We start from the raw sequence: 15,838 nt of genomic DNA, 5'->3' as shown, positions 1-15,838 counted from the left end.
TTCCTTCATGTCCTAAATGCTACAGGCTTAGGCTTACATACACAACTTTGTGTAGCTGCAAATGTGAGGTGTAATCATAATGTGAAGTGTAATTATAATGTTGCAAATGATGCTTCAGATACATCTAAATGAGAATTTCATCACACTTAAAGGCGACATCATGTATCTTTAAAATCTTGCATTCATTTCAGGCTTAAAAAAAGACACTGAGACAGTGCTCGAACATAGATAAGACACTTTGTTATCATACTCCATTATGGTCTTGTGCTTGTATACTTTTCAGTAGCATTATGGGGTCCCTTTCCAAGATGTAATATTGATAATAGCCCAATAGAAATGCTAGAAACAGATTCTTTGGCCTCTTAAATGTAGGCATAGATAAAAATATCATGTCTCTGTCTTTCTTAGTTGCAGAGTTATCAAGCAAAATGTTTCATGGCAGCCATTTTGTACACCATCACAATGGTAAATATAGTAGTAGGAGCTTTGGTGATATCTTCAATTAACTCTTCTACCCAGGAAGACATTATCTGAATAATGATTGATGTATTTATTTCAACAATGATTTACTCCAAGTGTCACAAATCAAAAACTAGTGGCCATATTGAAATTTTGAATGGACACCCAAATTTTTCAAAAGAGGGGGTTAAAATGAGCACTTGTGCCAAATTTCATGCTTGTACCACAAACTGAAGTATTTTTCTACTTATCTGCTGCACTACCTCATTTGACAGTGACTGAATAAAAAGTGCTTAGTGACAACAGGTGAGGGAGGGCACTCTACCAGTCCACCCCCAGACCACCAGTTAGTTACCTTGTTGCCATGTTTCAACAACTTATTCCAGCTTGAGCTGAGCTGAGGAATTACACGCACATTTCATTTAAATACATACAATTACTGCAAAATGTGGGATTTATCAATTCCACAAAAATCATTTAAAAATCATACTTATTATATAGGATGGAACTGTGTAAGTTCATATGGAATAATGTCACATGTACCAAACATCGTACAAGTATATAACGGTCAAGTGAGAGAATTTTCCCCTAAATTATTAGTCAGAATATATGTAAATGAACTGCAATTACTTTTCTCACTTAACAAAGAACTGGAAGTACAACACATAAGAAGATTACATGAAGCAACCAGTACCAAGCTGGGCTAGATATGGTTACAGTATAGCCCTTCTACCCCTACATCCTAAGTCCATAATTTAGTCCAAAAGAGCAAGCAAGCCAAGCAGAGTGGCATCTCACTTATAAGTGGCAAAATCACTGTGACTGGCAAGTTCCTGTCAATTTACTCAATCTGCAAAGGGTTAGTGAAAAATTTGTTTTTTGGAACATGATATTGTAGTGCAGATCTTTATTTTCCTATGAAAAAAAAATCATGTTTTAAAATCTGATAATTCTGAAACACCTCAGTCAGAGCATGTCAGTTTATAGTATGAATACTTTATCAGCCTAAAATGGTCTAAGCAGCTATTACCACCCTTAAGAAGAATAATGTCCAATATTTTATAAAATAATTTTTCTTTTACGTTTTATGTTTGTTTCAAATATACATTAGAGATATCAGGCATTCAGCATTAGAAGGGCCTCTTGCCCCAACTTTTGAAATGGCGTCTCTCACTTGATCAGCTTTACAACAGGGTTGGCCATTTTAACCAAATGGTAGTTTAAACCATGGTTTAAACCAGAAAAAAAGGGATTTTGACAAAGGAAAAATCTATTTCTGAGGGAGGCCCTGTGTCACCGGGTGAAATTCCTTTCTTAAATGAATTTCTAGGTATAAATATTGCTAAATATACCAGAGAAAAAAGCTATCAGGAATGCTGGGGTTACTAACCCCAGATCGAGCGCCTTCTTATACCAAGAGGGCGTCGGCATGGATAAGGGTGAGTGAAGAAATCACAACCACAGAACCACACTCAAAAGACATCCCAATGGCAAAATCCCTTGGAAGAGCGGAGAGCCGCACTCAGCCCCCACACTCACCCGCCGCCAAGCGGCGACCCCAGTGCCATCTGAACTCATTCCAGTCTAGCACCACCCTCAGGCTTGGCATGCCAAAGCAGGGGAAACCAGATACTGGGAGGGTCACCGGGTGACACAGGGCCTCCCCTCAGAAATAGATTTTTCCTTTGTCAAAATCCCATTTCTGAGTTCGCCCCTGTGTCACCCGGTGAAATAGCAATGGAGAATCATGCCAAGACTGCCAAGATACAAAATAAACAAAAGGTGATCATGAACAAAAACACATGCTATGAAAAAAATAGATTTAATATGATATCTCAGCAAAGCAAAGAGAATCAAATCACAGGTAAGTACGGGTGGAACAAAAACACCCAACAATACAATGCCATAGACAGGTAAATATAAACTATACATAAGAGAAATACACAATATACCTTATGCAATATAAAAATGTGAGGTACACTGGCGTAAAATAAAATAACACAAGTACCTCTAGGCTTAAATCTAAATACACAGCATAACAAAACACAATCACCAAGACAAACAATAATAATGGCAATACTAGTATCAATTATGAGGAGCAAGGCAGTGAGGCATGATTGATCCAAGAGAACAGGCAGAGAAATAAATGAGGCAGGCGGGATGGGGAAAGGATAAGGGTTAAGGATAATTAAGGTTGGGGGATGACACTCCCCACAGCCACTGTAGAGAATTTCAGAGCTTCGAGTGATTTTAGATAGTGGCGTTTAAACACTAGAAGTGATTTCCATCCCGTATACTTGGCAAGTTCAGCAAAATCCACATTATGAAAATAATTAGTAGAGGTAGCCACTGACGGATATCATGAACCTTAGGAACTGAATCCGGGTTGGCCTGTTTAATGAAATACAGAATTTGCTGTCTTATAGCATTCAAAGAAAGAGTTCCACCTTTTTCCCTGATAAAGAGAGGACCCGACATACACTGAGGAGTTCTTTGTAAGTAAGCCTTTAAGGTAAAGACTGGGCATAAGGACCGGTCCTGTGGAAGAGGCACCACCTTCCAGGGGGACCACCTGTCCTGAGGGTCTTCATTTTTCGCTAGGAACCTATGATCAGGGGAAAGGAGAACTTCTCCTGATGGGAGGAAATCAATGTGATCATCACCTCTAGAGAGAGCAGATAGCTCTGAGATTCTGGCACCTGAAGCTAAGCTAATCAGAAACAAGGTCTTCCTTAACAGATCCAGATAAGAGCATTGTGAGTTATCAATATCAGAGGCTAATTTTAGAACATCGTTCAGGAACCAGGTAACAGAATGTGGGCGTGTTAGTTACTGGCCTCAAATGGGCGCATGCTCTAGGGATGGAGGAAAAGTATGAATCTGTAAGGTCAATTTTAAATCCATACAAAAATACCTTCTTCAAGGCTGATTTAGCTGTAGTAATAGTGGCCGAGCTAGGCCTTTTTCAAACAATGATCTAAAGAAGGTAACCGCTAGGTTAGTAGTCATAGTCTGAGCTTCAGATGCCTTCAAAAAGATGCTAATTTTTTGACTGCTGAATCATATTGCCTGAGAGTAGAATCTCTCTTATTGGATTCTAGAAAACAGTGTTAATGGGGTCAATGTTTGCTCCCTTTTAGCAGCAAATTTTATAAAGTCCATAAAACCAGGGCATTCTGAATTTTTAAGGAAGCTGACACAGTCTTGGTTTGTACTACTTGGGTCAGTCTGGGTTTGGGTATCTGATGACACCGCAACTTGAGCTCCAGAAGCAGAGGGAACCAGTTGCTCTTGGCCAATGGGGGGCTACCAGGGCTAGTTGGCCCTTGAATGACCTGAATTTGTGCAGTACTTTCAACAACATGTTTATTGGGGAAACAAGTAGATCCTCTCCCAATTGTTCCAATCTATGGTCATTGTGTCCGTGGCGTGAGGCATGGGGGTCCAGATTGGGAGCCACATAACAGGGAAGCTTGTGATTGCTCTCTGTGGCGAACAGATCCACTTGGAGTCCCCGAACCCGGCAGATCCATTGAACGATTCCCCGTCCAGAGACCACTCCGTCTCCAACGGAGTAGTTCTGGACAGAGAATCCGCCACCACGTTCCGCACCCCCGCTAGAAGGGTGGCTGATAGATGCCAGCCGTGCTTGTACGCCAGGGAGAAGATAGCTAACATCACCTGATTTAGGCGACTTGATTTGGAGCCGCCCCTGTTTATGCAATGAACCACCACGGTGCTGTCTAACACCAGCCTGATGTGAATCTGGCCGGCGGGGCAAAGTTTCTTTAGAGTTAGAAACACTGCCATAGCTTCCAAGGTGTTTATATGGAACTGTCGAAACATTATAGACCATGTGCCTTGTACTTTTTGTTTTGGTGAGTACCCTCCCCAGCCGCTTAATGAAGCGTCTGTGTGGATTACCAGAGCTGGGGGGGGAAATTGAAGGGGGACAGACTTCGAAAGGCCTTTGACTGTGGACCATGGTCGAAGCCTTGTCTTCAAGATTTGCGGGATTGAAGAGACTCTGTCTCTGAGCCTGACATTGGCTCGTCTCCGCCACACTCTGTTTATGTCTTTTAGTCTTGCTTTCAAGAGCAGGTCTGTCACTGAAGCAAACTGAAGAGAGCCGAGAATCCTCTCTTGAGACCGGCGGGATGCTGCTTTGCCCTTCAAAAATTTTCTGGTAGCGGTGGCTATCTCCCTCCGCTTGGCCGGCGGGAGGGATAGCCTGTACGAGGTTAGGTCCCACTGGAGACCCAGCCACTGAAACCGAGACTCCGGAGTCAGGCGGGACTTCTCCCTGTTCAATTGAAAGCCTAATGACACCAGGAACTTGATCACTATGGCTGTAGCCTTCCGACACTCCTGTACGGTTGGGGCCCAGATTATCCAATCGTCCAGGTATGCTGCTAGGGAGATCCCCCGGGACCGTAGCTGCTGAACAACTGTTTCCGCCAGCTGCGTGAATATCCTGGGGGCTATATTGAGCCCGAAAGGCATGACCCTGAAGGAGTAGGCCTGTTTCCCTAGTCTGGAACCCAGGAAGGTAGAGAAGTTCCGCGCAACCGGGACGTGATAATAAGCGCCTGAAAGATCGATAGAGGTGGTGACGGCTCCACGCGGCAGTAGAGTCCGTATTTTGAGCAACTGTAAGCATGCGAAATTTGTCGCATTGTATGTAGAGATTTAGACGCGACAGATCTAGAATCACTCTTTGCTGGCCGGAATCTTTCTTGGGGACAGTGAACAGCCTGCCTTGAAATTTGAGGTGCCTCACTTTCTTTATTGCTCTCTTGTTGAGAAGCTCCGTCACAAAGTCCTGTAGGGCTTTGGAGGAGGGTTGATAAAACCTGGTCAGGGGAGGAGGGTCCCTGATCCAGCTCCAACCCAGGCCTTTGGACACAATGTTGTGTACCCAAGGACTGAAGGACCACTGGTCTCTGAACCAGTATAGGCGTCCACCTACCTGACTGGTCTCAGTGGGAGGAAGCAGGTTTGTTTCCTCCACCGGGGCCACTTTTCCCCCGGGAGACGGATCCAGCCCTGCCTCTGTAGGGGGCTCGACCTCTACCCCCCCTTGCGCTCCTATTAAGGCAGTGAAAGACCCCACGGCCTTCATAGGTAGGGTTGTACGCCGGTGAGGAGACGTATGTAGGCGCAGCAAGGGATTGGGCTGGTTGAACCAGCACATACTGTTGGGGTTGAGCCTTGGAGGTGGACGGTTGGCTCACTGTCGAGACCGGAACTGCCTGAACAACCGCCTGGTGTTGTGGTCTCCTGTGCTTTCTATAACGTTTCCCAGGCCTATTCTGGGAACCGCTAGACTCAGGGTCTTCCGCTTAAAGGCGGAGATACCCCACCGAGCGCAGACTCTGGTTAGCCCTGGTTGCTTCGCCCAGGACACTGGAGACTTCATCTTCTGGGAAAAGATTGTCTCCCCAGAAAGAACTCTTCATGAGTCTGTTAGGCTCATGACTTAATGGTGGCATCAGCGAAGATGAACTTACGGCAGTTCATCTTTGCCACCATGAAGTCGCACAGGTCCGACTGGAACCCTGCTAACAGGGATTTAGTCAGAACCTGAAACAATGGCTCCTCTGCAAAGGAGATGGCGGTCGCTTCTGACAGGCACAGCGAGTTCAAAGACCGGCTCAACCGACACCGTGCCTCCAACTCAGCCTTCAGGAGAGCTTCCGAAGCTTAGGAAGCTGCTCGCTGAACTGGTTTGACGCGCAATCTACGCCCAATTTACTGACAGTAAATGTGGATGGAGCGTCTTTCCAGAACTCGTCACCCCTGGGAAGATCAGAGACGAGGATCTGATTCCCGAAGAGCTGAGGCAAGGGTTTGCCATCCAAGCAAGCCTGAGCGGTTGCGATAGCAACCTTGTTCAGGCAGGGAGTGGGCAGCTTATCCCCGAGAGAAAACATAGTGAAGTTGCCCTTGAAGGGGGTCAACTTCGTGTTCTCCGCCTGCCACTCGGAAAAGGTGCGCAAGAGAGCAGATTGCGCCTGATCCCTAGGGAAGATCACCGTCGCCTTAGGGACCTTGTCTGAGTGTACCCAGGCTTCGTCCGTCAGCCTAACGAAGCCTGGGTAGGGGGGCAAGAGATCAGCCGGGAAGAACTCCAGTTCCTCTAGATGCCTGGTACCTAGACCTTCAATGGTCAAGGTGTCTTCATGCCGGATAGCACGAAGAGCAAAACGCCATGGGTTCCCTACATCAAAAGGAGGGAGGGTAGCAGTGTCAGGGATCTGATATTGTGGTCCGGCCCCACCGGAGCGTGCCATATCAGCAAGAAGAGTCTCCTGACTCAGAAGCCTCTCCGCCAACTTAGAAAGTTTGGCATCAACCTCCGTAGAGAACCTCTCTAACAACATCCCGGCAAACGCCTCAGGGTCAAAGGCAAGCTGGCGAGGAGGGCTGGGGCTGGCCACCCTCTTACTCGCTCCTTTGCTCGAGGTACCTGGTTTGCTCCCGGAGGCCACAGGTTCAGCAACCTTTGGCTTCGACGGGGGGAAAAGGGATGCCTTGTGGGAAGACGAGGACTTGAAGCCCTTCGCCTTCCACGACTTCTTCAACTTGGGGACAGTAGACTGAGCACTGTCCCTCAAGATAGAAGATTTAGCGAAGCCCTGAAAAGAGGATACAGAGGATGAAGGGGAATCAAAAAGGGCACCCGCCCCCACTGCCTCACTTACCTCTCTACCTACCTCCTGGTCCTGCTCGGTATTCATAGGCTCCAGGTCCAAATCCAGAGCGGCGACGTCCTCCGAAACCTCCGCGTAGTGGCTGGGTCACGACCCGGATCTGCTCGATGATGGGTGTGGCCACATCAGCTGGTACGGCCGCAGCGATCCGGGCACCGGGGTAGAGCAAGTCCCTTAGCTTCCCGTCGAGGACGTAGGGCTTCCCCGACAGAACGTTCCTCCCGAACCCAGCCACCCAGGCGCGGAGAGACTCTAGGGCCTCCTTCTTGGAGGACTCTTCGGCCTGAAAGGGAGCAGGGAATCAAGGAAGGGCTAATATACTGTAAAATATATAAGCGCTAAAACACAAGATATGACAACATAGCAAACTGTAACTAACGTGAAGAACGAAAGTAAGCAGCTCACTGACTCGTCCTGGATGCATCCACAGAGCGCGAAGCAAACCTCACAGCCTTCCGGATGCCAGACGATCAGGTCATCAAGCCGGACCGCACAGCCAGCGTGGGTCCGACACACCACATGCCCGTAGGGTTGGTGGAGGGTGGCGGTACATCCGGGCTCCTCACAACGAACAGTCTGTAATTGTGAACAGTATATGAACCTACCACTCTAAGAAACTTAAACTAAGCAGGCACAGGTATTTTCAAACTGTACTACCGAGCACTCCGGCGGAATGAAAACCCCGTCAGAGACGGGCCTACCAGAAAAAGTAACTTAAATTTAAGGTAAGCAAGAAGCCCCTCGACTGCCGGAATACTCCGCGAACGAGAGAGCCGAGTCAACAGGACCCTTACCACAAGGGATGCCGAATAAAACGGCGAAACCCAAGGGTAGGATCACCGGACTCTGATAACAATAACAAGAAAACAAATATATATCCGACGGCGGGATGAGCCGCCAGGAACAAAATAATGCATATATATACAGAGGATGGTAACATAATCGGTTAACAATGACATAAAAATCAGCATTCCCCGGAGTCCGGCACCACCCCCTCCGGGGATCCCAAGCCTCTACCGCTAGGGAACAACAGATGGATGAGGCTACAAAACACCACAGATCCACAAGGGCAGGTGTAAGCGGCAGTCAACCCAACTAGAGCATCCCGAACGCCGGAGCAAACGCGGGACAAGGCTGAGAAAAAAGTAACCCTGAGAATGTTCGAAAACCTGCTCGATCCTAGGAGAGCGGGTTAACGAGACACTGAGCCAAGAAAAATGCCATCTGGGACCAGCCCTGGGAGGGAGCGAATCCCTCCACCATGGAAGATCCAACAACTCGGGGTGGTCGTCGGACACCGACATCACCCGCGCGAGAAGATGACAAAGAGCTGGACCCAGGGTAGACCAGGGTACGAAGGGGAGGGGGGGGGTTGGTGGGGTAAGGAAGGGAGTAGGCCAGAGCAGAGGAAAACAGGAGACTGGGGAAGATGCCTTCACCTGCTCAACTGTAAACACAACCACGCTAGGTAAATAATACCAGCTTGGAGAGATCATGGCCTACCCCGAAGGAAAAGGAAAGGAATAGCGACCTAAGGCCTCCATACTTTCACCCCACACATAGACGTAGCCTATGAAATAAAAAGGGGAGAAGGAAAGGGAGGGATGAGGAAACAACAGGAGAGAAATTCCCGTGCCAAGACCAACCAGAGCCGAAAGAAAGGGAATGCTATAAAAGCATGGAGGAGACACACCCACAAAAACCTCTACCCCTCCGTAAAGAAGGGGGAGGACAATGGGGTCTCACTCCACAACCCAAACAACGGTCAGTGGAAGGAACAACAGAAACTCCCTCTACCTGCTGATTCCCTCCGCTCGCCTAACCTAACCCAGGGTGAAAGGAAGAGCAGGAGGCCAAAAGGCGCAAAATAACAGCCTAACATACACTAGGCAGGATATAGGGAAACCCCACACAAGGGAAGTTAACCAGAATAATAATAAATCACCATCATATATACATAAACAATAAAATAATCTTGTGCTTGTGCTAGGCGTGTAGCCTAACCGAGAGAAGCGACAGGAAGTAAACAGTAAAACTGTACCTGACGCCCCCACGGTAACAATTAATTCTAAGCAGTTGAAAACATGATGTCAAGCACAAGCAAAATAATAAATATAATAATTATAAAGCTATAACTGTCCAAGGGGAAACATCCTGGGGAGTTACTTAAGCAGGAAGATGACGGGAACCCAAATGTTGGAACCCCAATGATGCGGTTCAACAAAATTATCGTTAGAGAAACACCGAAAAAACCCAGCCTAGGAAACGCCACCAGGATGAATCCTAGGGGAAATAATGATAAGCAATGTAATCGACAAGAGAAGCCCAAACAGAACAAGCTGGACGGGCGTACCTCGCGGTCGACATGGTTGACTAGGGGACGCCAGAAGGCCATAACAGAACCACGTATAATTAATAAATACGGGCTGAAACAGCCAAACTTATCATAAAACCCCACAATAAGATGGTACTTAACTTGGATACAGTAAAGCTGCTCGACGACATGCTGAGAAAGGCGAAAAATAGCCCAAAAAGCACAAGTACTAAAAAATTTAGTAACCACGATCACGTGCTAGAAATGGAATGAATTCAGATGGCACTGGGGTCGCCGCTTGGCGGCGGGTGAGTGTGGGAGCTGGTACGGCTCTCCGCTCTTCCGAGGGATTTTGCCATTGGGATGTCTTTCGAGTGTGGTTCTGTGGTTGTGATTTCTTCACTCACCCTTATCCATACCGACGCCTTCTTGGTATAAGAAGGCGCTCGATCTGGGGGTAGTAACCCCAGCATTCCTGATAGCTTTTTTCTCTGGTATATTTAGCAATATTTATACCTAGAAATTCGTGCAAGAAAGGAATTTCACCGGGTGACACAGGGACGAACTCAGAAAAACCTATGGTTTTTTTGGTTTTTATATTTTTTTACAGTTTTTATATTTTTTTTTTCTTTGTTTTTTTATTTTCTTTAGGTCTTCATGCTTCCTCCACAACTTTTTTGAGATATTAATTTTTTGGTAGTTAACATAATGTTTGACCTACTAGTACATTCAAAGTCATATCTTAGAACATATTATTTGTGTTACAAAACCACACGACATAAGAAGTAACTGAGCATATTAATACTAGTGGTAAACTTTAGATATTTAGGTTAAAAGAAATGGTAAATAATTTGATTTTTTAATGCAAAAGAGGTACTGTATATATAAACAAAAATAGAATATGAATCAAATAAACAAAAATAAATACCATTAACGGAAGTATTTCATATAACCAAAGATTTTGACTTGTGACTAAAGTGTTCTAATTTCTACGAGATATGGATATAAATGATAATGGAAACTTTGATTTTTTTGAATATTTACAATGTGTGGATAATGGTATGTCAAACACACAGGCACACAGATCTGTGTGAATATCATCTAAATATCTGAAGTTTTATACTGCGTAGCACAGGAATTAATTTAAATAAACCAGAAAAAAACTATCTTCCATGGTTTAAATAAAAAAAAAAAACCATGGTTTTTGGTTAAAAAAAAAAACCATTGGTTTTTGCCAACCCTGCTTTACAATAATCCCCCTTTTTCCCAAAAAAGAGGGTGGGGCTGAACTATAATTTTTTTATGCATGCAACTGTATTCTATTCCTGATTGCAAATACTTCATCTCATACAAAATTCATCTTTGTATCTTGAAAAATAAAGAAATTAGAGCAGGCTGAAATTCCAAAACTTTGATGGCTTATAGCTCAAAAATTTTTTTGTGGTGAGAGGCCCTTCTAATGCTGAACACCTCATACACCTACTGCCACGTACAGCAGAAAAGATAACAAAACCAATCCTTGTTTCACTGTCTAGTTAACCACATTATCTGCCTAACAATGTTCCCCATTTAGACTTATTAACCCATTAACATTCCCCCAATAGAGCTAAATTGGTTGATGTTGTCAGATATGAATTAATTTTTCATCTTGACTGCTCTCATTTTAATGCATGGAGTCGGTTATTTTTGCTTACAGCAGCACCTATTATTTTCTTGACTGAAATTTCCAGGGTAATGTTAGCTCTTCATCAACCCATTACTCTAGCACTTCTGTGAGGGCGGACAGTTTCACTCGACTTTTTCTCTTTTCCTATTTAGAGGTTGGACCTACTAGTTATGCTGAATTTTTTTCCTTGGAACAAAAGGTTCTCCTACATGATGCCATTAGATTCACTTTGCTGTTACAAGAGGATACGTGAAAGCATCCACATGAAATACAATTTCAAACATTATTTATCTTCTATCAAGTGCTTTTCCCATTCTATGAGTTTTAGTGCTTATGGTGTATTTGCAATAGGAACTTTTGAGTATGTTACTGCAGAGGGTTTACATTACCTTATTAGGAATTTTGTTGTGCAAATGATATATCCACCTGAGGACAGCCGTCTTGCATGGAACAGGTGTGTTGCGTAACTGTTTAAAGAGTACTTCCATAATTGAAGGTAAATCAAGACCCTCTGCATTACTATCTGAAAATATGAAAAATAAAACTTAGGTCATAAATACCTGAACAAAGTACAATATCAACAAACACCTTTGGTACACAGAAAGTTTTAAATGGATGCCATGTTTTCTTTAATCTTTATACATTGTATTGCAAACAAATGCACAATCATCATTGCCACTCAGCATACATAGTATTAATAATTCAGTTTTTCACAATGCTTAAACAAAACACTCGTTTACACATTTAATATATAAACACTTAATTTAATATTTATCTTTCAAATACTTACCTCTCAATTATATACCTTTTACTTCTGTGCCAGCGGGAGTTCAACAAATTGGAAAAGAAAAACAAGAACACTTGGTTTTCTATGAATATCCGTTTTCTATCCATCTACCTCACCCACCCCCCACCAGGGAGACTGATAGGTACAAACACTTGTAGCTGGTCAGTCTACTTCTGTCCATTTTGAATGTCGGGAGGCAGGGAGGGCAAATTGTACAATGGAGTGGTATTTAAAAAAATATATACTAAATTATTTATATTTTCAAGATGAATCTTACTTCTCAATTATATAGCTGATTCCCACATTTGAAAAAGGAGGTGGGCAAAGTGGAAATCAGCCAACCCTTTAAAGGCTACTTAGTAACTAAAAATTATGTACAAAAAAATGTTTGTTTACCTAGTGAATTTAATTCATTGGCTATTGCTGCAGCCTTGGGAGGATTGTCACTCAGGTATGAGATCTTTATCATGAAGATACCTCAGGTCTCTTTTGGAGAGTGCCCCCTTCAGCAGAAGGAGGGGTAGGGTTACTGTGTCAAAACCCTGCAGAGCCAATGATGGATAACTAGCAGGTATCTACATACAAGAAGGTACACTTCTTATACTCATCACTGAGTACCTCCAAGCTTCCCAAAACAGGGTCTAAAAAGCAGTAAGCAGAAAAAAGCTACCAATTAATTCAGGACATAATATCTCCTGCACAAAACAAGAGGAGTTAACGCTCTACAATAATCGTATTGAATCTCTACACCATGAAGATAAATCACAGCAAATACAGAATTACCATGCCACTGAGTGACTTCAGTAACTTATGGATAAGTTCTTTCCATATTTAAAAGCTATAGCCACTGCTCCCACGTCAAGTGGCTTACCTTCCATTATTATTATTAACTTTTATTATTATTATTATTATTATTATTATTATTATTATTATTATTAAATTTTAATTATTATTATTATTATTATTATTATTATTAATGCAGTGGTTCTTCGGCATACAAATGATTCGTTACTTGTATTTTCATTATACGAAGTAAAATTTTCGAAAAATTGTTTCCATGTACGAGCTAAAAATTCTATATAAGAGGTGTTTCGTAGAATCTCGCATGGCCAGCCAGGATTGTGGGGGGAGGGAGGGATGGGATCCCCTTGGTCCTGGATTATAGGGGAAGGGCCACGTGGATGTAGGGATGGAGGGATACATAGTGGGAAGGCAATAAAACAACTGGGATGATGGTTCTCTTTAACTGTTGAAGTTAAGAAAGAAATGCTCACAAAGCATGAAGCTGGCACACACATGCCTGACTTAGCTTGAGAATATGGCAGGTCTATGTTGACGATATGCACCGTTCTAAAGAAGAAAGAGAAAATTAAGGTATTAGACACTGCAGTAGGAGTAACAAGAATATCGTTTAAGCAGGGCCCGCAAGCGATGGAAGAAATTGAGAAATTGCTGCTTCTCTGGCTGAGGCAGAAAGAGCTCACCGGAGATTCTGTGAATCAAGCCATGATTTCACAGAAAGCCTTGACTATTTATGGAGAAGTCACCAAGGACTTGCCAGGTCCTTCTCAAGAGATGGAATTCAAGGCAAGCCATGGATGGTTCCAAAAATTTATGAAACGGACAGGGGTAAGTCCATTATCTGGCAGGGGGAGGCTGCAAGTGCAGATACAAAGGCAGCCGAAGATTATAAGAAGACTTATGTGAAGAAGTTTAAAAGTTTCGTGGATTCTCAGGGCTACCAGCCCAACAAGTATTCAACTGTGATGAGACAGGTCTTTTTTTGGAAGATGCCAAAGAAGACCTATATTACACCCGAAGAAAAGAAAATGCCAGGACATAAGCCAATGAAAGACTGCCTTATGCTTTTGTTCTGTGCTCATGCATAACGGGATCTAAAAATAAAAGCCATTGCTGGTTTATCATTCCGAGAATCCACAAGCATTTAAGAAACAAATGTGTAGAAGAGGCAGCTGGATGTCATGTGGAAGTCCAACAATAAAGCCTGGGTCACACAGGCTTTGTTTTTGCAATGGTTGAACGAAGTGTTCTGCCCAACTATAAAAAAGTTATCTAGAAGAAAATGGATTGCCGCTCAAAGCCGTACTTGTAATGGACAACGCACCTGCCCATCCGAAGGACATGAAAGATTGCAAGCTGTTGGACAGACAGTTTGACTTCGTCAACATATTGTTCCTCCCTCCCAATACCACCCCCATACTCCAGCCCACAGATCAGCAGGTCATATCCAACTTTCAAAGATGCTTTGAGGTTGCCGAAGCAACAAACCTGACCCTTAAGAAGTTTTGGAAGGAGTATTTTGACATTGTCGGCTGCTTAAAGCTCATTAATAAAACATGGCAGGGCGTCACAAAAAGAACGCTCAATTCTGCATGGCCTGACTGTGTCCATGAATGTGACTTTGAAGGTTTCGTTCATAAGGACCAAACTGTAGAGGAGATTGTGTCATTCTGTAAAACCATGGGGCTGGAGGTAGACCACGAAGACATAAACAAACTGATTGACAAACACGACAAGGAGTTGACAGTGGTTGAATTGAAGGAGATGCTCGAAGAGACAAAGAGAGGTGAGTTAGAGGAACTTTCTTCATTCGAGGATGGGGTGAAAACAGTGCTAACTTCACCACTGTCATCCAGAGAAATCAGGAAGTGGTGTGAAACATGGGAAATCTAAAGAAATTTGTAGAAACAAACAATCCAAAGCATGCAGAAGCAGAATGCGGCACCAGTTTGTTTGATGATGTGGGGAAGTTACTTTTACAGTACTAAAAAATCGCAAAAAGCAAATGTCACTCGATAGGTATTTTACCGTAACAAAAAGTGATTCGGGCGAATCAAGTGTAAGTGAAAGCAAACGGGCGAAACATAGTGAAAAAGAAAAATCAACTGAGCCCGGTCCCAGTGGCACATCTGGAAAGTCAGTGGGAAGTGAACCCCCGTTTCCCATCTGATAACCCACCACAATCCCCTCCCGCACCTCTCTTTTGCCTCACTAGCGCTGTCCCGAACACTCGCTCAAGGTAAGATTCTCTTTCGATTTTTTATAGTTACTGTATTGCATTTGATTATTTTTATATTGTATCACTATTAAATTTATTCTTTTATTTCTTTCATGTGAATTGTTACTGCTTGTACATACATACAGTACAGTAATGTTTTTACAGTCTTCTCCTTCCCTCCCTAACTAAACGCTCCCTCTCTTATCATAATCAAGTCAGCAGTGCGTCACAGCAGTGATGTAATTTTGTTCATCTTTTATGTTAAATTTTATTGTGAAATGCTTTATTCTTTTATTTATTTTGTTAAATATGGATATCATAAACGATATATTGTGCATGCACTTAAAATAATTGTATTAAAAGTGGGTACAAAGGGTTGACATGAGGAAATTCATGAGTGTGGGATGCATTAATTGAATTCCCACTATTCCTTATGGGAATATTGGGATCGATATACAGTACAAATATTTCGATGTACAAATTGGAATTTGGAATGAATTAAATTCATATACTGAGGAGCTACTGTATTATTATTATTATTATTATTATTATTATTATTATATTATTCAGATGATGAAACCTATTCATATGGAACAAGCCCACAAGGGCCATCGACTTGAAATTCAAACTCCCAAAGATGATGGTGTTCATTAGGAAGAAGTAAGAGGAGGTACAGGGAAATACATAAAGAAGAGATCCTGCTTATTAAAAAAGAATAAAATAGATAAAAATATATTGGAATGCAAGGAGAACAGTATTAGGGTAGTAATGCATTGCATCTTCACATGAACATCTGAAGTTCCAATTGCACGACATCCTCTGGGAGGCTGTTCCACAGTCCAACAGTATGAGGAATAAAGGACCTCTGGAATTGGGAAGT

At 43.2% G+C, this 15,838-nt stretch overlaps 1 protein-coding gene across 2 annotated transcripts in view; it reads right to left on the bottom strand.

Moving 5' to 3' along the window:
• LOC136831358 (protein VAC14 homolog) overlaps positions 1-15,838 on the bottom strand; it is a 301,501-nt gene that overhangs the window by 127,909 nt on the left and 157,754 nt on the right. For both annotated transcript variants that reach the window (XM_067091678.1, XM_067091679.1), the window contains exon 8: positions 11,542-11,675. In XM_067091678.1, coding sequence (XP_066947779.1) covers positions 11,542-11,675 — 134 coding nt within the window. The remainder of the gene's footprint in view (positions 1-11,541; positions 11,676-15,838) is intronic.

This window comes from Macrobrachium rosenbergii, chromosome 48, assembly GCF_040412425.1.
Source record: "Macrobrachium rosenbergii isolate ZJJX-2024 chromosome 48, ASM4041242v1, whole genome shotgun sequence".
Lineage (NCBI taxonomy): Eukaryota > Metazoa > Arthropoda > Malacostraca > Decapoda > Palaemonidae > Macrobrachium > Macrobrachium rosenbergii.
This window is presented reverse-complemented; position numbering and strand designations above follow the sequence as displayed.